The sequence below is a fragment of the Anopheles moucheti genome, chromosome 2 (genome assembly GCF_943734755.1).
Source record: "Anopheles moucheti chromosome 2, idAnoMoucSN_F20_07, whole genome shotgun sequence".
NCBI lineage: Eukaryota > Metazoa > Arthropoda > Insecta > Diptera > Culicidae > Anopheles > Anopheles moucheti.
In genome coordinates, this window is record NC_069140.1 from 20,644,306 (window position 1) to 20,668,909 (window position 24,604).

The following is a 24,604-nucleotide window of genomic DNA, read 5'->3' on the forward strand; positions in this document are numbered from 1 at the left end:
CTGTTCTGTTTCTGCCGTCTCGATTACCATGACAATGGCGTCAGGGTGCTACGATGCACTTTAATACGCTGCACCTGGTGTGCACCTTCAAGCAGTTCAAGAAATTGGAGTATTTAGTACAAATATTTCCAACCAATCGTTTAACGGTAACGAATGTAGTAAACATCCACCCGAACGTTATTTGATGCCTACATTCGCACCGTCATACAGCTCTTTTCACCTGGGCCTGTACTTGACATAAAGCAATTTAATAGCGCTTTCCCCATCCACAGCCAGTCGCCATTTGTGAGTGTGTTTTGTGGACACCAGGGCTAGACATACGAAATTTCTACCAACAATCTGTGAACCTTGGGCACAAATCGACCATAATAACACGCGTGAAGGGCTTGATCCACTCCCGATTCCTCCGCCTTACCAGTCGCGGAGCCAAAGAATTTCCGGCGCAAATGTGTCACGGCAACGTTCGTCACACGGTATTGTGTAGCGACCGACCGGGTGAAACGCGCTGCCACACCGGTGTGGCATATGTTTCCATTTCCATGACACTTGCAGGGTTTCCGTCACTCCCGCCCTTGATTTCTCTGCACCACTTGATCGCATTCCGGACAGGATGTGGTGGCGTAGCTGTTCGGTAGCTGTTTTTTTTCGACAGCCAAGAAAGGAAACATTCTTTCGCCCGCAGCCAAACTAAACTAAGATTGAAATCGACTGCGGGCGATATTGAATGATGCCTGCACAGTTTTCTGGCACACCACAAAACCTCACACGATCGCAGATGTTTTATCCGTACAGCGTGTGGAGAACCTTCCGCCTGCCGGATGGTTCCCATCCATGCCACCCGGCCACACTATTCACGACCGCGGAAACGGATTTCTCCCAAAACCAGGCTGCAAGTAAAACCCTATAATAACCGGCAAACTCATACCTCGTCTCGTGCCTAGGGGGGGGCGGGTTTCACTCCCACCCCCAATTGGCGCGTTTGTGTCACGGACGGTTCAGATCGTTCAGGGAACGCTTGGGAAGGAAATCAAAGAAAATTATGTGCCCCAGGTGATATGGTGGCAATCGGGTTTCCTTGAGGGGGATGGGAAAATTTCCAATCGCACAGAATTATGTAGCCAACGGGCGGGAATTATTTGCAACAGTCGTAAATGTTTCACGCTTTTCAACTCTGCTCGGTGAACCTGAATCTGTACGTGTTGATTTATTTTTTTTCCTATCACATTTCCGGCGAAACTATTCACCGGCACTACATAAAACATCTTCTGTGCGGCAAGAGCGCATAGCGTCTTGCGAATCAACAGGATTTCCATGGTTGGGCTTTCATTTCGACAAAGCGTGCGTTCGATGTTGCTCAAGCAGAACTTATGCTTTTCGCCTTCCACCCGAGGTACGGGTACGGCGCCCTAATCCGGCCACGAATGTGAAGCGGAAACCATACAAGTGACAATAATCCTTCGGGCTATTGGAAAACCGGGTTTGTCGTACAACACACATACACACAAACTACCACCTCAGAACAAAACAGGTACATCTTACAGGGCCAGCTTTGCTGCCAAGGCAGAACACATGTAAGATGTTGCGATGGGCTTACATTAATTTTGTTCCCTTCCCACAGCCGGTACTGCCAACGACCAACACAGAAAAAGGTGCGTTCATTATAGTAAAACGAATGCCATACATCTTCATCGGGCTGTTTCCAATCCGAATCGGGGGGGTGGATGGGCGAAAAGTTCAGTAGTTATTGATGGTGAGATTTTATTTTAATTAAGAGCAACACTCCACGCACACACACACGAGCGCACCGGTTACAAATGTAAGCCTTTTTGTGCGGTAACGACAACACATCCAATACCTGCTTTCTATGTTTTCGAACACTTCTCAAAGCTGCTTAGCGTATGGAGCAAATGGAGTGAAGCTTACTTTTTCTAAGCAATACACGCCCACGAACCCCACCGTTGCGGATTAATGCTCATTTTTGTACGGGTTCGTCTTACGTTAATTGCACGATAAGACGACGAGAAAACTCAATTCACTACTTACATCCACCGTAATGCCCGACACCGGGAACGTACGCGCCGGGGGTGATTCCTTCGGGACGAAACGGTAGAACTCTTCGCCTTCAAAATACCATCGAACGGAGTAAAGTGTTGCCTGTAAGGAAGAGCAGATAGGAAGGAATAAAGGTACTGTACTTTGAACATTTGTTGGGATGAAAAGATTACTATCAAAGCAAGCAACTTAACAGCTTCTTAGCTTTGGGGTGGCATTTAATATGACACGAATTACTACTTTAAGCAAAACTGGCAGCTGACAAAACAATGCTATATTACTTTAATGAAACCCTCTTCTAACATTTCATTTAATCATAATAATGTGCGTTCGTTTTCAACTGCCTTTTTTGCCATAAATATTGATTCGTTTGCCACATCAGCCGCCTAGTAAAAAGATTAGTTTTAACGCCGTAACGCCTGACTCACCTTTTCCAGTTCGAATTGACATGATAAGGTCGCCGCATTGCCCATGATGACCGCCTCCGGGACGAATATTTTTAGATCTTTCAGGCTGCAAACTGCAACGGGAGCAAGAACAAGCGTACGCCTGTATCAGCTTTTTTTTGCGAAATTTTGTTTTGATGCTAAAACAAAGTCGTTGAACCTGAGATTTTCGGTAAGGAGTGGTTGGTTTGTCGGACCATTCCACACGGGGTTGGGTTGGTCAACTGATAAGTGTGCACGGCCACTGGTACGATGCTAATATTTGTTATCACATTCGTGTTATTCGATGGTGCATTTGGTGTTGCCCGCTTAGAGACAGCCCGAACACTACGGTAAACCACCAAAAAACCGATGCGGGAGAGAAACGGACTTTGGTAATGGAGAAGTTGCCCGAAAGTATGACCATTCCGGGGGGCTTTTGCTAAGGAAGTGTAACTTTTCTACAGCACCCTACAGGCGCAGAGCACAATGCAAATGCAAGAATCGTCTCCGTCCACTCTGACCTTCCACAGCAAGACAGCAAGAAGAGTCTCAAGTAATCTCAAGCCATACGTATCCGTTCTGCTCGGAAATTACTCGAAGCCTTTCGAAGTCGAAAGTGTGATCCCATAACTTCCTGTTTCAGCAACACTCTATCTCTCGGTGTCTCTGTGTGCGTGTGTGTGTGTTTGGGTCGATTAGCATTTACCCAGGCAAAAGCAAACAATTGTCTAGCCTCGGTTCCCGTGTCCTTTCACCGTTGCGCTTTCACTATTTATCTTCCAGGGCATGCAAATACTTGCTGCTGCCCATGATATGGCCATATGGCATTCATCGTCTTGGAAACCCATAATTCATCCCCCCAGAGCCGTCGACGAAGGTACCATTCGGTGGTGGGCATGAAAGACCGGTAAACGGTGACCGAAACACCGGTGTTACTGGTGAAACCTCTTCCGGGACGACATTAGCCAGACTTAAGACTTTGTGGAGTGCTGAAGCACCGCACTAGAAGGGGTGGTGGTACGAAATTGTTTCAGGTTATTGTTTCTTGGGAGTGATGAAACTTTGGAACTATCACGCCGGATGTTTCCCGGACGAGCGTCGAGTCGTCCCAAAGGAAGCACGGCACGCTCGGCGAAAGTACAAATTGAAAGTGGGAGATGGTGTTTCACAAATCAAAAACTTCCACACGCTCCAAACGGCCAGACCACAAAAAGACAATCTCGAATTGATTGTTTCTGAAATTATTGCATGCTTTTGATCCTGTACGGGGTGCACGGCAACCGCATGCAGTATGTTTCATTGTGCCAATGAAAGTGTTGCATTTAATTTAATGCTGCTGCTGGGCGAAGAAGCTGCACCGGCGGTGCAAACGCTGCTGGGAATTTATGTACGTTCGTGCACTGCACTGCACAAGTTTTGAAGAATGGAAGAAATGTGGAAGGAAGCGAAGCTCAAGATCATTCTCTATCTTCGCTAGACTTCTGCGACGAGCTGGGATTTTCCTGGGCGAGAAAATCGATAGCCGGTTCTGTTGAGGTGAGGTGATTCTGCACCCGTTCCCAGCAACTAATCGTTTGAAAGGGACGGAACCATTATAAAGCAATGCATTGTGGATGGTGTTTGCTTAAAGGAGACGATGGGTACCACCGATGGGATGGAATTGAATAATGATGCAGTTCCATTCGGGCCAGAAAGTCAGCCAGAAGCCTCTTAAGATCCATTAAAGCACGATAAAACATGCAATGAATAGGCGCATTTTCGATCGCTAGAGTCGGCACAATGCGAGCGCATATATCACCGGTAAATGGGCAACGTGCTAAACAAAAGTTACGCCTAGCTCATCTCATCTCGCAGATGAATAGCACTCCGAAAAGAAAAACTGCATTATCAGCTCAGTGCCGGATGCATGTTACGTGTCTGTGTGCGGTAGTTAACATTTGCACCTGCTTGCGTTCGCGCAAAAACACCGACAGCGGGCACCTTCACGATTATCAGAAGACTGGCCACCGGACCAGACCGCCGCTGATACGAGCTGCATCGGGCGGGTATAAAAAGCACCGAACCGCATCACCCCAGTGCATCACTCGCTCGCTCAGCCGACAATGAAGGGGATCACTGTGGTAGCATTGGTCAGCCTGGCGGCACTAGCCGCTGGGTACGTCGTTGTACCGGAGGACAAAGTAACATACGCGGACAAGGATTTCCTGGTGAAGCAGAAGCAGATGCTGGAGGTGTTCCAGCACGTACACCAGCACGAGGTGCACACCGAGCTGTGGGAGGTGTCGAAAGCGTACGACATCGAAAAGCACTACGACCAGTTCAGCAACGTGGAGGCGGTGAAGGAGTTCGTGACGCTGTACAAGCATGGTTTGCTACCGTTCGACGAGATCTTCAGCGTGTTAGACGATCACCATCGGGAGCAGGCGATCGCACTGTTCCATGTGTTCTACTACGCCAAGGATTGGGAAACGTTCTACAAATCCGTCGTTTGGGCCCGGTTCCACGTGAACGAGGGTATGTTCGTGTACGCCGTCACCGTTGCCGTGCTGCACCGTAAGGATCTGGCGGGATTGGAGCTGCCGGCACCGTACGAGATCTATCCGTACTACTTCTTCAACACCGAGGTCGTCCAGAGGGCGGCACAGTACAAGATGCAGGGCTTTGGCGGTGTAAAGAAGGTGGACGATGTGTACACCGTGGTCATCCCGACGAACTACACCGGCTGGTACGTGCACACGAACGTCGACCAGAAGGTGTCGTACTTCACGGAGGACATTGGGCTGAACACGTACTACTACTACTTCCACGCGGACTATCCCTTCTGGATGGGCGGCAAGGAGTACGGGCTGTACAAGGACCGTCGCGGTGAGCTGTACATGTACAAGCATCAGCAGCTGCTCGCCCGCTACTACTTGGAGCGTCTGTCGAACGATCTGGGCACGATCCCGGAGTTCTCCTACTACAAACCGATCGTCACCGGGTACTACCCGAACATGCACTACTACAACGGCGTTAGCTTCCCGTCCCGGGACAACTACTATGAGGTGTGCACGCCGGAACACTATCAGGACATCGATGAGATCGTGGAGTACGAGCATCGCATCCGCGAGGCGATCGATCTCGGCTACATCGTGCTGCCGGACGGGCGTCACGTCGATCTTACCAAGCCCGAGTCTGTGGAGTACCTCGGCAACCTGGTGCAGGCCAACCCGGACAGTGTGAACAGCCGGTTCTACAAGTACGTCGGCTTTTTCGCCCGCATCCTGCTCGGTGGTTCGATTGAGCACTTCGAAAACCACAAGGTGCTGCCGGGAGTGCTCGAGCACTACGAGACGTCCCTGCGCGACCCGATGTTCTACCAGCTGTACAAGCGCATCGTCCAGTTCTACTGGGAGTTCAAGGATCATTTGAAGCCGTACACGAAGGAGGAGCTGGATTACGCTGAGATTCAAATCGAAACGGTGCACGTGGACAAGCTGGTGACGTACTTTGATCGTTCCGATGCGGACATCACGAACGCGGTCGATGTGGAGGTGTTCGACGAAAGCACCATGAAGGCGGGCGAGATGAAGAAGTTCGGCAAGATCGCACACTATCAGGGTGAGGACTTTGTGATTAAGGCACGCCAGTGGCGCTTGAACCACATGCCGTTCAGCGTGGAGTACAACGTGCACGCCAACAAGGATGTGAAGGGTATCGTGCGGATGTACCTCGGTCCCAAGTACGATCAGTACGGACACGTGTACGGCGTGAACGAGAACCGTGAAAACTTTGTGCAGCTCGATACGTTCGAGTGGGAGTTCAAGGAGGGATTGAATGTGTTTGTGCGCGAGTCGACCCAGTTCCCGATGTACGTGCAGGACCGTACGCCATACTTCGAGCTGTACAAGTGGGTGATGGATGCGTACAACGGTGAGCGCCAGTTCCCGCTCGACATGACCGAGGCACACTGTGGCTTCCCGTCGCGTCTGATGCTGCCCAAGGGCAAGAAGGGCGGCATGCCGTTCCAGCTGTACTTCATCGTATCGCCATACCATGCACCGGCTGTTCCGCACCACGAAGGATACGACTACACGCTGAACTGTGGCGTTGGATCTGGTGCGCGCTTTATCGATTCGCTCCCGTTGGGTTATCCGTTCGATCGTCCGATCGATGAGAAGGTTTGGTTCACACCCAACATGTACTACCTGGATACGACGATCTACCACAAGAAGGAGGCAGAGATTAATGCCGTTCATTAGGGTGGAGTGATGCTTTCCCAGCATGATCCACTGTATGCTTTAAAGCAGTTCCGGAGTAAATGACAATAAAACTGTTTTATAAAATTTAAAACATTTTTTGGAGATTATTGTACACAACACATCTTTTCCACGTACTTGAAGAAGTTTAATTTAATTTTGTTACTCCTCGAGCAACACGCTTCCGTGTCTATGCAAAGAGAGTGGGTACAATGTTTGCCTAGCCATATCGCACCAAAGTTACACACGACCGTAGGCAAACTGGAAATGGCGCTCTGCTGGGAAAACAACACTTCAGCCAACAGGCAGCACGGTGACGGTACCGGTGCTTCGTCATAATTTTTGAAACGGCTTAGCAAACTTAATCCGCTGCGAGCAGTGCAGCGTCTACGCACTCAACCGTCGCTGGCTGGGTCGACAATTTCAATTCAAAGTAATGAATCTGCGCCGCTCGCACGCTATGTTGTAGTGAGCATACGTTAGTGAGTCCTCTTCAATGTTTTCCAGAATGGAAGGAAAAATATTTTACACATATTTGTACATATTTGTGATGCGTACTCGCTGAGCAAATTTGCCACTTCCGTGCATGTACCGTGGAATGAGGTAGAACTAGAGCGTGTAAAAGACGAAGTAAGGTAATCACGGAAAGTTTTTTTTTTTAACGGACGCAATTCTTAAAGAGGAGCTTATTTATTTTAATATTTAAAAATCTATTCTGTCGAAGAATTTAGAAATTATTTTTATTAAAATAAAAACATAATGATGGTAGTGATGTCAGTTTTCCAGGTTAATTAATCAGGCGATATGGTGGATATAAATCTATGACCAGTTTGCAGAATCAAATATAGCTTCGCGTAACAAGGTAGATCGTTAGATCAAAAACCAAAAGGAGTTTATAATCTCTCAAGCTTCTTCTGGTCTTGAAGTCTGCCTAGCAAACAACAGGAGTCATTTTCTGTTTTTATCTGGAAATATCACCCACGCGGGTAATCGGGTCAAGTGACGTGACCGTATGCTAACCGTGCCACCGTGGTTAGTAACAAATTGTCCATCATTATTGTATCATAATCACTTGCACTACACGTCATTATACTAAGTGCTAGGCGAACAAATTACAAGTCTCGCCATGTCACTTCTCTCGATTGGTGGCGTTATTTACACCAAATGATCGTCCATGGTCCGTACATTGGCATTGTGGTGGTTTTTTGCCCCTCTTTCTATTTCATATTGCACGCTAAGGAAGTTGATTAAAACCTCCACTTTGAAGGACGGTTAATTCAAATCTGACAGGAAGCGAAATAGGTCGAGCAGAGGGCATGTTGTTGATTGCTGGTTTTTTGCGGTTTTCATGTTATTTTCAACCACCATCGTCGATTAAAAACAAATTTTGTGAACCTTACTCACCATTTGAAATCATTTCTGTAAGTGCGATAAAACAGAGCAAAAGCGAACTAAACCATCCGTAGCCAATTTTCCTGCGCTTCGACATCGTGTATTGAAGATTCCTGAAAGGGAAGAAAAACCAGTAATTAAATAAATGCGGTATAGATGAACGGAACTGGTAATATACAGGTTCAAAAACAAGAATATCTCATTTACAAAACATATTTTAAAAAGTGGCTTTTTGTAATATCGAAAGTTGCGCCTGTTGGTATGCAATACGCTTACAAAAAAAATTCACCCACCTTAGGTGCAAGATTGAATTGCATACTTTTAGGCGCAAGTTTAATATACATTTTTTTATAACTTTTATGTTTAAAGGTATTTATCACTAACATTAAATTAACTCAACTCCGATGGTCGTTGACTCCCGACACGAGACATCCACCTTGTGTCCACTCAAATCAAAAGTTTCTTGTCCACATTTTTTTTTGTTTTAATTTCATCAATCGGTGCTAATTTTATGGCCGCATAAAACTCCTTTCGCTCCCAAATAACTATACCTCAACCATAGCAAAATATATACATTCTAAGTAAAATCCACCGCCAACACCGACGACGACAACCCAACCGCTTCCGAAACGACAGCTGGATAGACTTGTTGTTGGCATATCCAGTAAAAACTATACTTTCCACAACAAGTCGTCTCTTGTTTCTCACTGCCCTTCTTAAACACAACGATAAATTGTGGCACACAAAAATTACACACACAAATTCGAAGAGGCAGAACCATCTAGTGGAAACCAACCGTGGCAAAGGAAGGTGAAAAGTTTTGAACGGAATAATTTGATGATAACCTTCCGGTTGGAAAAAAGTGAAATTATGCAAATTTATTCCTGTACAACTGCGGTAGTAGTAGACCTACCCGCCACCGACTGCCTCGTTGGGTGTTTCCCCAAAAGCAACACAGCAAGAGCTTTTTTCCGGATGGAGGTTCCGAAGGTTTGAAGCGACCAGGAGGGCAAGTACAAGTAACATCCATCCGTTTGTTCTCAGGATTTCTGTATTTCTTCTTCTGTATTTTCAACCAGCGCCAGAGCGTCATCAGCGTCATTGCTTCATGGGACGATGTAAATGCGTAAGGTGCAGCAACCGAAAGGGAAAGAGTTGCTTCCTTCATTCGAGTCGTCCAGCACGCGGAGAACGTGCGACGGTTGGCAGAGGGAATTTTTAGTGAGGCGTAGTGAGATGAAGTTTTTCTCTTGTACAACAAGTCATGATTTTACCACCACATCTCAGCAGCCCACTTTTTGCTGAGTTCGCTTCCGCGCTCGTCCGGTTTCGATGGTGAGTACAAGCTACATCTCATTCGTCTTCCATTGCTAACCACCGTAAAGCTCCCGGTTGCGCCACGTTAGCGGGCGATGCCGTAAGGACGCCATCGTCATTGCAGAAAAGCTGTTTAATCAGCGTTTTAAGCACAAAAGTTGTGTAAATGAGATTCTCAAAAAGCTGGAAATGATTGATGTTTGTTTTCGGTTCAACTTTTCCTAACATTCCAGCGGATAGTGTTTTGTTTCTCTCTGTGCTTTTGTGTGTGTGTGTTTGTGGGTGTTTTTCTGTCCTGCCTTGCCCACCCCGTTAGGATTTCGTAGTATAACATTTGTGATGGGATTTTATCTAGGCACAGTGGTTGTTTTCACTCGGCTCAAATTCAAACCGGTTAAGTCGCCCGAAAAGGAAAAGCTGAAGTGAAATCGGTCCCGAAATATGACGCCCGGCTGACGGCGTGTAAAGATTGTTCACCTTACGGTCTCTGTTTGGCAGAGCGTTACGTACCAGAAGTCAAGCAGGGAAGGTCGTTCAACGATAAAGGTTATTGGTAGTGGAGGGCGAAACATTGAATGAGCGATGTACTTGAGCGCTCTATGTTATGGCGATAAATTAATGAAGTTTTAACACTTTTTATAGCACCGAAGAGAAGTCGTACAAAATTTAATTTAAATACGCCTTTCCGTAATCACCGCAAATTTAAATATCCTTTTAAGCATATCGATCATTTCACTTCCCACAACAGTTGGGCTGTTCCATTACCAGCAATATTGCCGATTTCCAGTTTTGAAGCTACATTTCCATTAACATTAATGGTCGAGTGCCACTTGCTGGCCATCCAATGTGCGCTATTTAATCGAAAATGTAGATAGCTGGTAGAAAAGAAAAACATACACACACGCACACAAAATGGGATCCAACAACGCACAATAATAGCCCCACGGCATCGCAACACTGACGGTGTGAATACCAAAACATCCAACGGATCTTGCCACGCTGAAATGCCGAACCGCTCCTTCCATTCGCTCCAATGGATGCCTCTATCTTGACGATTCTAACGATTCTTCGCTCATCGCAGCCAGAAAGTATGGTGTGTGTCGGTCTGGATGGGAAGAAGAGCATTTTAAATTGTTTACATTACCATTAAATCTAAATTATGTACAATTTATTGTTTTCAAGTGTTCCGCCTGATAGCGGTGGCATCGGAAGCATTGTACCTCAAGGAGGGCTGGCTGGCTGACTACGGGGACACACGGAATGGTTTTATGAAACTGTCCAACCTCAACGAAACTGCTTTTGTGACAGTGAGGAACCGGTTGGATATGAGGAAGAAGAGCGATAGATACGACCGACAGCGACTAGCGACGAAAGCGAAACGAGAATGATTTAATGCGACTGTCACAATTTACATACGCCAGGTGATCGCCTCGAAGGAAATTGAAATGCCACCGGTGCGTTTTTGCATCGGTTGTTCAAGGTTTCAATACCCAATACGGATAGTTTTTGTTTGCCATCCTGGTGCAATAGGTTGCTATTGTTGTACAGGAACTACTGTTTACTCCATGTGTTCTACTGATAAAAGTACAAAACAATGGCAAAAGCTCGTTTACGCTAAAATTCTGATAGTGAAGTTAATTTCTCTTCTGCACTGTAGATATCCAAAATGATCCACTTACGAAACCATATAGTGCTGAATGATTCTCATGTTTCCTGATATTTATGCCACCTGATATTTTCTAATATTACGTAAATAATAAGAAAGAATGTAATGCTTAAGGAATGTCAAATTGTTTCCATGCTTAACCCATCTTTTATTAGATAAAACTATTTCGTTTTCAATACAAGCTACATTGATACTACGGTAAATATTGTGATGTTGACCATAGTGGAATTATAAATATATAAGTAACAATTTTAAGTAAGTAATGAAGTAAGTAAATTACAATCCTACTTCTCGTTCCAAGTGAGATTAATCATTTGCAAATTATTTTTCACGCTTTTAAGTTTTAGTTTTAGTTTACCTTTTATTACTAACTCCCAAGAATTGATTATGATTTACTGATTGCATGCTTTTAGACGCGAATTAATGATTTTTCACTCTAGGCTGTAATAATCCTTTATTAACAATATTAACATTTATTTATTTGCATTTGCTCTTTCCCAAATTTGTTTCTATTTATGAGCTACGACGTTATTTAAACATTTAAAACTGTTTGTAAAACAATACATTTGCGAATTAAGCTGTAAAAAGAGCGTGCAAAATAATAAATGTGGAATAGTATTATGGAAAATGATGTTAACAATATTCGAATCCGTTGATATGACAAGAACATGGATGAATTAATTGTTAAAAACTGAGTGGGATTGAAGATTGAAAGATGAATTTATCACAAAATGGTTTTTCCAACCCTGTCTTAAATCATATTTCCTTTAAGATTTCGTCCATGCTTCAGTAGAACTCCTTAAAATCGATTGAAGTGTTCACTTCACCAAGTTAAACTAGAATGTTCCTTCGGCATCCAGTATCGCCAACAATCTACAATCTATTTTGATCACCAAGCATAGATAAATACATCCTTTTACAAGGACGTTTCCTCGTTCTATAGAACATAGACGTTGCTGCCCCTAATCCGTCATAGAGACATTCTACGGAACAGAGGCCCACCTTTTTCCACGGGGAAACAAAAATAGCCATCCCATCTCCACTTTGTAGTTTGTAGTCAATCCTTCCGGAGAGTTGACAGTTTCGGCAACACGGCTATCACTCGCCAGGGTTTTTGCAGAGATCAAGCAAACGGAAGGGGACAGCACCCGGCATGGAACGTACACAAAAGCTTACGCCTAAGCTAAATAGACACGTTGAGTGCCACTACTTGGCACGGTTGAAAGCACTCTCGTGAAAACCTGTCCAGCCCACTTAATTGCCAGCGGGAAAACAAAGAACCGTGTGCCGGGAGCCTGGTGCCGGGTTGGACAAAAGCGCACCAAGGCGAAAACTGCAACGGAACTAGCGATGGCCGTTGTGTCGCCCTGTTTTGTTTTTTGTTTTTTGTATCGTTGGGCACCGCCGGTCACCTTTCCTTCAACGTGCCATCGAGTTCCTCGGGCTCTCTCTATCTCTCTTTCGCTTCATGAGAGGAGTAGATTTTTCGGCAACCCCATAGCAGCATAAATGCAATCGGTTCAAGAAAGGAAGATTTAATGTTTCGATAGGATTAACTACGTTTTTGCACTTCCACCCGGTGTGCGGTTCGCTTCACTGTCCACGTGAAAGGCGCACTAGAGGAGTTGATCCTTTCACAGAGCGATTTACTCTGTTTTGCCGAAGTTTTATGTGCCGCTTTTGTCTTCTGCTACTGCCCTTCCCCTATCTGCTGTGCGAATATTCCCATTTATTCATGTTTCCCTCGTGGTGCGGCAAGTTGCACGAAAAATGCTTCCATGGGTGTGTACACACACACACACCATCACACATACACAACAGAAAAAATGGTCCTCCTCACCGTCCAGCTTGGACGATCCCATCGGTACAGGAAGGATCCCATTCATTTATTGTTATCCTTTCGCTGCTGCTGTGTATTTTATTTTTATTTTAGTAAGTTTCGCTACCACGTACTGATCATGTCGCTTTTGGACAGTGAAAAATTGTTTTCGTCGTATCGAAGCGCTCTCAGGACCGGTGGCCCAGGCCCACAGTGGGCAAAACAGCTGTTCGTGGTGGTTAAAAAGTAGCGCGCGGTATTGGACGTTGCAACCGAATCATTGTTAAGAGTGTTTTGACATGATCGAGTCAATGTACCCAGCGTGTGGAAATTTAGTAAAAGCACAGCAAACACAAATAAGCTTCAACGTTTCCGTTTGATCTTCAGCGGTGGGGCGTGTTTGTGTGAGCGGGCCAAAAGTGAACCTTGCATGAGTTTTTTTTTCTGACCACCACCATGAATTGCTCTTCCTTAATGCAATTGTTGTATTTCCTTTTTGTTGTGCAGCCCCCCACAACAAGCGATTATTGCACTTTTCATCTCACCTCTCCATTGGTGGGTGGTGGAGCTTTTTTGTGCTTTTGTTTTTTTTTTTCTTTTTGGTGTTCTCGTCGGAAATATTGCCCGAGATGCTGTTGGTGCACAAACACATTTTTCTTTTCGCTTTACCCGTGTACCCGCCGTACCATTTTTGGGAAGCAATTTTTTCTCCAAACGGGTGTATGTGTGTGTGTGTGTATGTAATATGTTCACCAAGTAAAAGCAAGTACTGTTTTTGTTATACTACGCTTTGCATCAGCTCGCACCACCAGCGAACGCGCTTTCTGGCCAGTGCTCTCTTTTGTCTGGCTGGCGAAAAACGGTTTCGAGTCGATTGTTTGTTACGAAAGCAGCGACGCAGGCACCGTTTGCTATTATTTATGTTTTTATTTATTTTACGCCATATTTTTATCCATCGCCACGCCGCGCGGGTACAGCGCGATGAAGGAGAAACGAGTCGATGGTCTGCATCAGCACCGGCAGGCAATCAGGAGATATATTTTCCAACACACACTCAACGGGAAGAAAAAAACGGAAAACCAAACAAAATGGCTATAACCCACCGAACCTGGTTCATTGGCTTCTGCTGCTCTGTGTGTGTGTGTGTGTGTAAGTGTACCGTTCGTTCATTTGCCGACCGAAAAAACCGCCCCGCTTTGTGTTGTGATCTTTTCAACCATACGCGGTATATTCGCTGAATGATGAGATGTTAACCCTGTGGGGTAGATACATGCCGACTTGTTTATGTTTCGAGTGCTTTGTTTTCCACCGCAAGCATGAAGCGGTGTGCCAACAAATCTGTCAATCATGCTGTTTGTATAGGGGTGAGCAATGTTTTTATTATTGTTATTATTATTATTTTAAAACGGAAAGGATTGTGAATATGTAGCGTGAAGTATCGTTTACAGCGATTTTTTTTAATAGATAACGAATGAGTTATTGTTTAGCTATCGCTTTCAATGGAGCTATGGTTCCATATGAATTAGTTTTGTACGAATTTCTATGGAGCGCATAATGGAGAAAAAGCTCATATTAACCAAAACGAATGTGTAACTATTGCTACCCCATTCAATTTCCCTCGTTCCCGGTTTCAATAAAATGATTAAATTTGTTGAGAAATCCTCTCGAATTCCCTCCCATTGACAGACACCACGCCAAAGCTTATCCCAAACTGAATGAAAACACGAGGATACAGTCATTTTCATTTGATTTCTTTGTTTTATACGTATTCTGCACGCGGTGTGTGGCTTTTGTCGTTTTTCCTGTTAAAATATGAGAGTCGGTTTACGTGGCATGACGTGAGTGTGTATGTGTTTGTGTGCGTGTGTGTACGTGTGCACCGTCACTGTCAGCCAGCCTGATTGATTTCGTGCACGAAAGCTCTCGCGGGCTAATGATGAGATGTCATTTGGGATTACGGTAATCTGGTGGGATTATTAAAAATCAATTCCACGCTTCTCTTGAGACGCATCACAAACAAAAAAAAACAGATCGATGCGTGTGTGGGTGGGTGTGAGTGAATGCGATGATGTTTTAAGGGATATTTTGGGGTACTTTTTTTTTGCTCAAAAAAGCGCAGCATAATCGGATGATGGATGGAAGCATTTACTTGCTTGACGTCTGAACTGATCAAAGGCTACGCATACTAATAGCTTATTTGAAGAGGATTATTTTTACATAAAGCAAACAGTTTAATAACATTTGAAAATAAATACATGCACAATAAATGCACTTTTCCTATATAAATTACCAACAAACACATTTCTAGTTGCGAAAACGTAATTGAGATTTCTCAAGTCCGATATTCGAAATTGATACTTCACTACCGGTAGAAAACGGTGCATTCATTCGTTTCATTCGAACGTTGTTTGATTTCACTAACGGTCACATGAACACGGACACACACAACCAAATGCGGACGTACGTGCGCCGGAAGTACGCTCACGGACCCAGAAAGCTCAACCGCCATCGTAAAGCTCCTAATAACGCCATAATTAGCTCTGGCGTGGCTTGCCGCCATTCGATCCCGGGGCCCAGTTTTCCGTGGCCTGGAAACAGCTTGACCGATCACGGACGACGGATGATTGCGGATATTTTTCTGCCTCCGTGGCTTTATTTTATTTTCCAAATGGCGATTTATTATCATCATCACTATCTTCCGCACGGTACGGCACCCGGTCGCATGGATGCCTCGATGTCCGGTGAACCGACTGGCCGTTGACTGTCGTTGCCGTATGAATGAAGCCATCGCATAAAGCGACCGTGCGAAACGATGAACCTATGGATGAACATTTTGCACGGTCCATCGCACCGCTTTCCACAATGCTTCCGATCAGTGCGCGTGACGGACTAATAACACGTCCCACCGGTGAATGGCCAACTATTTAATGTTGTCCTTTAAAATGGATTAAAGAGATGAGCGATTGGTCGTTTAGGGCTTGTAAAGCATGAATGTATGTTGAATGAATGTTGGAATGGTATGTTACAAAAATGACAGCTAGTTTTGTCGAACTTATGGCACCCTTTTTAGCACAAATTTCACTTATTGCAGATTTACACACCTTTTTTTGTTCTTCTTAAAGCATTATAATTTTTTTAGCCAAAAACGGAAAGTGAATGGATTTAATGACACTAAATTACACCTCCCATCGAAACGAAAATACGTCAAAAATTGCATAAGAGCGTCTTTGTTTGCAAAACAGGCCTTCTTTTAGCGCCTTTTTTGTTCGAAAAGGATTCTGCCAAACAATGCCATTCGAAATGTGAGAAACATTTCGCACACGAACTAAGAGCTCGCACAAAGGAGGACGAAGCGTCACAGTGTTCCATTACGGGGGATTAGATTCGTATCGCTTGCATGGGCGGTCCCAACGCAGAACCGTTTCGGGAGGGGCATTCAACCGGAACAGAACGGAAGTGAAACTTTCGACCGCTGCCGGCTGCCGTAGAGTTGCCATTCGCGCATCCAAGACCACAATCCGGGCACACACGATTTGTCGTCCAAACCCTTCACCGCAGCATAATGGCTACAGGAAACGGGACGAAAGCACTCGGTCTGGGGCCACAATTGTTGGAGCTGTTCCGCTTTGGACAGCGTTTTATAAAGCAACAGCACACATCCGGCTGTTACAGGTGGGATGAATCAACAAATGAAACATGACTGTATGATTCGGTGCGCAGTTGCAACGGGAAGGGTTGTTTTGTCAAAGTTTCATGATATAAGGGAGGGGTTCAAATGAAACATTTCAAAAATTCGTTTGAAACGAAGCGTTGTTTGTTTCACGGTAAACCATCTAAGCAAATATACAAATTGTTTAAAGTTAAATATTTAGCACATGGGAAGAGAGTAGGAGTTGGTAAAATTAATCAAATAATTCCTTTTTTTAGACCAATTAGATTGGAAAACCTCTTTTTCGGTATCAGGAATTTTATTATTCCTAAATGCAAGCTATTTTTTTTTAAATACAAGCGCACACACACAACAAGAAAGAGATCTAAATTGCATTTAAAAATTTAAACCAATTACCTTTCTTACATTTCCAGCATTGCATTAAGCTCAATGTTTTTTTTTCATTTAGCCACATCTAAAAATTGAAATGGCTGCTATTAAACCGAAGACGAATGGGCATAATTTTTAAAAGGAAGTCATTTTGAGCACTATTGAAAATTTATTTCTAAACATACGCCACACCACCAACCATTACCACCGTCCGGTTGAAATATGCTCCCGTAGGCGTTATTACCAACATTCGAATAGATTTAAATTACCCACTGCAAACTCATCACATTTGCCTTCCATTTCCTTTACCGGTGCCCTTTTTCCTTTTCTACAATCCCTCCAAACGCAACCATATTCTTCACCAAACAAATCTGCCTGATTTTCCATACAATTTGCTCCTTGAAAGGAAAAGCGAGAGATAGAGAGAGAGAGGATATGATATCGTACGCCCGCCAGAAAAAAAGCAGCCCATTCAGCAGTGGGACAAATAAAATTTCACCATAAATTAGGATGAGCTGTACGACAAAATAAATATCTGGCCCATCGGGGCAGACACTCTACACCCCCACTCATTCCCTGTACGATCCTTCAACCGCCCCGTCCTGCCGAGCGTGTGCGTGGGAAAACGAATGGCGCAACGAGTTGCATGCCGAAGCGTCGAGGGAAATGACAATGTGGGCATTTTTCATGTCTTCACCCAGTCGGCTCTCCGTTTCACCATGCCCCATCTGTTCCATTTTACGGTAGGCTCACCTTCAATCATGGCCCCCACCATCGCCGGAAGCGGTAGCTACGCAGAAGAAACGAAACGGGCGACCGGGTGCGTTCGAAATCAGGAGCGAATGATACCGGTTCCACACTGAAGCGCCCTTCAAATAGAAAAATCTGAGCTAGCAATTTTACATCTTCTTTGTGTGTGACCTCTTTTGCGTCCACATCCCATTCCCCTCACTTGCCAACTAGTTCCTTTGCCTGGGGTTTTTTTCTGCTTCTTTCCTGTGCCATCACCCATGGCTGAATAAATTTGCAATCTTTCAAAATGAGATAACGCTTGTTACGCGTGCCCGTGGTCGAAGTGTATATAAATAAATGATTACTTAATATTCAAGAGTCATTCTCGTCGCCTTGTCGTCCTCATAGGGTTTTTCTTTCCCTTTTTTTTTTGTTTGGTTCATGGAAGGCCTGGGACAATATGGCCACTTTTAGGTAGAATAGCGGGCCCTTTTCGCACTGCACGGCCACGGCGCACGGCCCATCCATCAGCTGTTGTAACTTTGCTGACACTCACTTTATTCCTTTTCCCATGACTGTAAAATTGGGTTGCTCAATGGGCTGAAGCGAGCATATTCATGAAGGTGGATTTTAAGGGTTTTCTCTCTCCATTCTGCAAGCAATTGTGGGAGTAATTTTGGGGTATTTGCCTTTTTGAGTGGATAAGAGTGTCCTCTCTTTGCTTTATTAATTATATCTGTTTCTTGATGGTGTATTGTACTATTTACTGGAGGATATTTGGGTTGGTAAACCACAGATAGCTAGTGTCCTAGAATTGCTCGACCAACAATGTGCTTGTTATAATGCCGCAAAGCCAACTGAACGTGATAAGTATTAATCTTCCACATCCGAATATAGCACAATCTCTCTCTATATGCGTATTTTTGAAACTTAAATCACGGTTAAATGGGATCTTAAGTGCATAATAATTAAATTTTACATTTTGTCGATTGCGATTACTTGTGTCTTTGTTCAAATTAGCTTTCGCTTACTTTCATAAATATGCTATAAAAGAGGTTCAAGGCTCGGAAACACTTGCATATATATAGATTACGAACGCTGCCACTCTTTACCTGGACTTAACGCTACTTCCCAGGTGCAACAAGCCTGGATTACGAAAGCGTCAATTCGAATGTGTTAAATGATGTATTACACTGCACCAAATTTAATTTAATTTAATTTTTTATTTGATTGCGATTTGTAGTAAACTGCGCAATAAATCAGAATAACTTCAAACAAACATTCAATAGAACGGGAAAACATATACAGTTTTTTCCCGAGTTACACGACACTCGAGTTAATTAAGCGAATTTTGACATCTTGACAGTTGGTGTAATTTTGTATGTGGAGTTTATTTTTTTATGAGTCAAAATGTTTCAATAAATACGTAACAATTCATTATTATAAACACTCATTTTGTCACTAATTTTTGCTTTCATCGTTGAAATAAAAGTAAAAATATTATTTACTAACGTGTTTCAAAATGGGAAAAGAAGATATCGATCCCTGAGTACTACATAAAATCGATATTATAAAGGGAATTAGAACTACGCAAATTTATCTAGAATTCGCATTATTCGCGTCACTCGAGAAAAGACTGTGTTACTTTATGATGTATTATTAATTGATATGCTTCGAGGATATTTGTTGACAGCAAAGTTTTCCCAACGACTACCAGCTATTTTCCAACGTTTTTAAATTAATCCATTTCGCGAAAAAATGCTGAGAAAAACTCAACAATACAACAGCACAATTCACTGTGCTTTTTTTCCTCTCTTCCAACAATCCACTCCAATGAGTTTCATCCTTTCATCAAAGAAAACACAAACAGATTTCCGTTCGCTAGCAGTTTGCAGAAACTTTCATTACAAAACCCCTTTTGTCTTTATCGAAATCCGCACCGGTTCCCATTACGCAACCACTAGCCGGATTTGGCCGGTGAGGCAACCAACAAGTAAGCGAAAAATAAAACACACTTCAAAGCACCGATCCGGTTTTGCATATAATGCACCTTGAATCGGTCGGCTACTTACGCGAGCCAGGAAAAAGGAAGCAAAGCAGCAAACAAACAGTGGAAAAAATCAACGACATCCAGCGAACAGATTCACGGCAAACAACTGGCAGCCTTGCGGGGACGGTAACTTCCAGCGTTTGGGACCGGTGTGGGATGCCAATCGTTCGATTCATTTACACTCGCCTCGATATTTTTGCCCTCCCTCCCCGCCCAGTCCTGCCTTGCCGGAAGCTCATTTTGGGACGCGTAAACAACATCGGAAGTGCGGGAATGGCACTCGCGCTCAATGGGGATTCGAACTTGTTTTATTTTTTTCCACTCTCGAGATTGTTTGGATTTTTTTTCTCTTGTGCTAACCAAACTTTCCAATCATTCGCTTTCGAATCAAAGTTTTTCAAAAAGTAATCAACTCACTCTCGTTCATGCGTCGTTTCCTTCTCCATTTCGGACGAATGAAGTTCGCGAAAAAATTTCCGTACTCGATTCCAGGCCAGTAGAGTTTCCTCCCTTTTTTTTCCTTCCCCGTGCGCATTCCCGAGTTTTCAATTCCACGCACCCACTTTCAAATCTTTTCATCGTTGGTGCCGTCGGGGTTCGATTTGGGCAATGGCTTCGATACGTGAATTGCACGAACCACGAACTTTCACGTGCAAGTGGGGCAAACGCTTTGCTCAATGCACTTCCCGACCATACGCTGGCAGCAGTTGGAACTGCTTCAATATGCAGATTTAAGCGAATAAAATGTGATAGATTAAAATGAGGATGAATTCTAATAAGCTCTGGGTGCTTACATTTTTGCTTCCAGATCCATCGGCATATCCACTTCTATCGGACGAGTTGGGGATGGGAGCGCATTATCTGCAAAGAGACGGAAAGAAAGAGAGAGGGAAAGTGAAAACGAATTCAACTCGACTTACTTTTGGGTGAGGTGAGTTTACACAACGATTAGAACATTGGCCTTCCCGTGGAAGTAAAAGCTCCTTACAGGATAAGGAAACTGTGGCACTGACAAAAGTGAACTTTTTACTTAACCTTTGATGATCAATACGAAAGGGAAATGGTGACCAAAGAAAAAAAAAACGAATCGTGATGAATTTGAAATTTAGATAAGCCGCACATGGCAATGGATATGCTAAATACTTTGGAAAAATACGCATTGTTTGGAAAGTAGAAAATGAGGAAACGATGCGATACGTTTCGTTCAGTGATACGAAAGCACAGAGGAGCAACTTTTCTCATAATGCTTTCGGTTTTGTTGGGTTGATTGCAATAAAAACATCTTCGATTATGTTGTAAAACTTCAAAAAATTATTTTCCACATCCACAACACCGTCACAAGTCGTCCCAGTAGCGCTGTTTGTGCAACGAACATGGAACGGTCAATTAAACCTTGCTCTGTTCATGCGATCCAACGTAACCCATATTCAGCACAATATGTCCACCAAGCTGGCGTAAATGCAGGCAATTTTCCATCGAGTTGAGTGAAATCTAATCTCGCTAATGAGGAAATATGACAGGCTTATGACGCACCGGCCCAACCTGCTGCCTGCTTCCCGGTTCTCATTCATGAAACCATAATGCCCACGACCCCATAAGTACGTTGGAATCCGAAAAGTGGCCGTCTAGTAGTGGCATTTACCGAAACTACCCGGCCCCGACCTTGTTGTGCAGCTTATCGGATTGAAAATCAAGCCCAGATCAAGCCCACCGTGCGGACAGTGGACATCGCCCACATCACCGAGCAAAGTATCATTATTTTTATTTATCAAACTCACCAACGTCTATTGCGTTGGTGGAACTGTACGATGCCCTTTCCAGCTTACTGGTCAGCATTGGATGGACGGACGTTATGGGACCGGATTATCGCGCAAACTTAAGGGTGGCATCGGGTGGTTCGCAATCCGCGCCGAGACCCGTATCGATCGGTCTTCGTGTACGGTTTCGTTAAATATCTCCATTTGGCTGCCTGTCTCCCTTCTTGCCCATCGGAAGTACCACCATCGTTACCCTCACTTTCGATACGACTGTCAATCGATAGCAAGCGAACCGTATCTAATGAAGCTTTCAGCAGCAGCAGCAGAAGCTGGGGTAGCAACTCACATGTCCGCAGGCCGACCCGTCGAAAGTATGGCAGAACGCTCGGTTTGGCAGATTTTAGATAGCACAGCGCACCCGCGGTATGTGTCCATCTCCGGCCGAGCATAAACGCAGTGAATCACGCGGTTCTTCGGTTCCCGCTGCGGTACGGCGTTCGTTTGTTCATTCATTTAGTGAATTGAAAAACATTTATTTGCTTGCAAGCGGCACACAAAAAAAAAACTACGCACGCAAATAGAATCGGGAAGGAAAAATACCTGAACGGGGCCTGGGTAGGAAATAAGCCAACAGTTTTTAGCCCGTCACTCATTGTGCGATTCCAGCATGCCTACACATAAAAAGCTTAAGGTCATGCAGAAGGGTCACCGAAGGGGCCTGTCGGTACGAGATCGAGCACGAGCACGAACCGGTCTAATGGTTGCCGTTGGTGCTTTAATCGAAAATCGACCCGAGGAAATGGAAAGCTGGGAAAAATCGAGCAGCACGAGAAAAATGAAATAAATTAATCGAATGTGTGCCCTTACTCCCAGTAGGTGCTCCCACTGCACGATGACAGATCGAATCGAAATCGGCTCGGTTCATTTGATGGACCAGTCCGCAACAGTGCCATGCTGCTGCACGAAACCGAGGGGCCGAACATTAGTCTTCCTGAGAGAGCCAAATGGGATGGATAAAAGAAATAAAAAATCATCCATCGAACCACACAACCGTACCGGGTTGTGCCAGAGTTCTTGTACGCAGCATTTCGGATTCGGTGGCACCAACGTTTGGCACCGGGCATACCAGCGACGTATCGGTTGCGGTTGTCCATTGCTGGAGCCAGCGTTCGTAATAGTTATAACTTATCGACAGATTGATAAATGTTCTCCCTGAAGGGTACAACCTCGGCGACTCGACACTTAATGGGAGGAGCACTGAACGGTGGACCCCCGGTAGAAGTTAACGTAGCTAGTAGTGAAAGCTTCGTTAGTAGTTTTTTTCCCCTTCTTTCGTTGATGTTGTATAGTGTGCAGACGTGCAATCTACTACTGTATCACTGTTTTTTTTTGGGTGCTCACTTGTTTCTGGTGACGTTAGTGATCATGCCGATGATGATGATGATGATGATGTTTGATGATGACCGTACACGTCCTGCGGGGGTGCTGAAAGTCCAAACTGCTTATTCATCATTTTTGCTGCAAATAAACTTACGCACCGACCGGAAACTGGTGCGGCGAGCAACAACACACCACCGCAAACACGCACGCAACGATCGGAAAAAGCTCACGTAATGAAATGACTTTCCATCAGTTCGGGTTTTTTTTTGGGGAACTTGACGAAAAAAGACGCAACGAGTGGAAAGGGAAGCAGGGAGAATTTGTCGTTGATTAAAGGCACTGCGTAGAAACCGTAGGCAATTGCCAAATGCCCCAAACATAACACATACATCGGTGATTTATGGCGAGTAGATCGATCGTACCCATCCCGTACATTGTTGCTTCGGTTGCTTGATGGAGTGCGGATTGGATGCGTTGACAAATTTGCTGATTGAAAGGCACCTGGAAGTGAGATGAGGAGAATGTGTGCGTGTGTTGTATATAGCTACCTGGCAAGGGAAGGACTACAAAATAGTTTCATAAAGATGTTGAATAACTATACTTTACTGTAGAAGTTGTATAGAGTAAATTATTACTGTTGGAATAACATTATTATTGTAATAGTGTTCTTGAATAATTGTATTAAGGAAAAAGAAGAGCCATACAACAAGAAAAGAAAAAAGAATACCAATGAGGAATTAATACACGGCCAGAATCATTGCATACCCCGAAGGTAAGCACTTCAAGAACAGTCAACGAAGTTAAAATCTTGACGACTCGAACATATAAATCTTTAATGTATAAGGTCTGAGAATACTATAAGGTACCAGGATTATACTAATTTAATGTACCGTAAACTAGCACTATGCTAGTCCTGCTTGTTAGAAAAAATCTAATTTAGTATATGGTGTACTTGAAATATACTAATGTAATATACTAGAAATTTACTAATTTAATACACTAGAATAAAATTTTAGTTTGCAGTTTATTAGAAATACACTAATTTAGTATACAATTTACTAGAAATATAACCGTATCCGTTCTGCCAACAACAGTACCAGCAAAGGATTCCAGCCAGCAGCGTCAGTTACTTCTTCGACATCCGGTAGCAGCAGAAGCCATTTAACAAAGTAAAAATGTCCTAATCATTTGTCTTTAGAATTGACCGAGATCTGTATCACGAATCTGTGTTCAGATTCCAAAGTAACAGCGTTAAGGTTTCTAAATATACGTCAAACTTAACTTGTTGTGGATCGTGGAAATGGAGCTGATGTGGAAAAATCAATTTGTCATATAAACATAATTATACTATAATTCCTATTTAAAGGTTGTTTTAAGAAAATTAAAAGAAACGATTGAAAATGTTTTTCTAAATTGTCTACAAACTTTTTAACGATAGAAACATTACTAAGGTTTCCAAATCTTTTACAAGTGTTTTTTTTATCCCATTTCAACTACTTGTAGTTCTCCTCGCACAGCAAAACTTTCAAGTAAGCTTTCCACACCTCTTGAAAGGCACACTTGAAAAGTCAACCCACTCAAAGAAAGCACCTTGTCCGACAAACTGCCCTTTAGTGGACGTTCGTCTATCCCTGCACTCATAATTGATCAAAGAATGATTCTTTCCAAGAAAATGCTCACCCTGTGCCCGTCCCAGCAACTCCGCTGGACGCACCCAAACCAGTGAGGATAATA

The 24,604-nt window shown here is 44.0% G+C and overlaps 2 protein-coding genes across 2 annotated transcripts in view; one reads left to right on the forward strand and one right to left on the reverse strand.

Annotated features, from left to right (window-relative positions):
• Positions 1-20,588, reverse strand: part of LOC128310354 (uncharacterized) — a 31,426-nt gene extending 10,838 nt beyond the window's left edge. The window contains exons 1-4 of the mRNA XM_053046976.1: positions 20,528-20,588; positions 8,123-8,223; positions 2,481-2,572; positions 2,044-2,154 (exon numbers count right to left, since the gene is read on the reverse strand). Coding sequence (XP_052902936.1) covers positions 2,044-2,154; positions 2,481-2,572; positions 8,123-8,223; positions 20,528-20,553 — 330 coding nt within the window. The 5' untranslated portion in view covers positions 20,554-20,588. The remainder of the gene's footprint in view (positions 1-2,043; positions 2,155-2,480; positions 2,573-8,122; positions 8,224-20,527) is intronic.
• On the forward strand, positions 4,583-6,737 carry LOC128310352 (hexamerin-1.1-like). Its single transcript, XM_053046975.1, has one exon. It carries the CDS (start codon positions 4,583-4,585, stop codon positions 6,719-6,721), a length of 2,139 nt encoding a protein of 712 aa, XP_052902935.1. The 3' UTR covers positions 6,722-6,737.
• Positions 20,589-24,604: the final 4,016 nt, after the last annotated feature.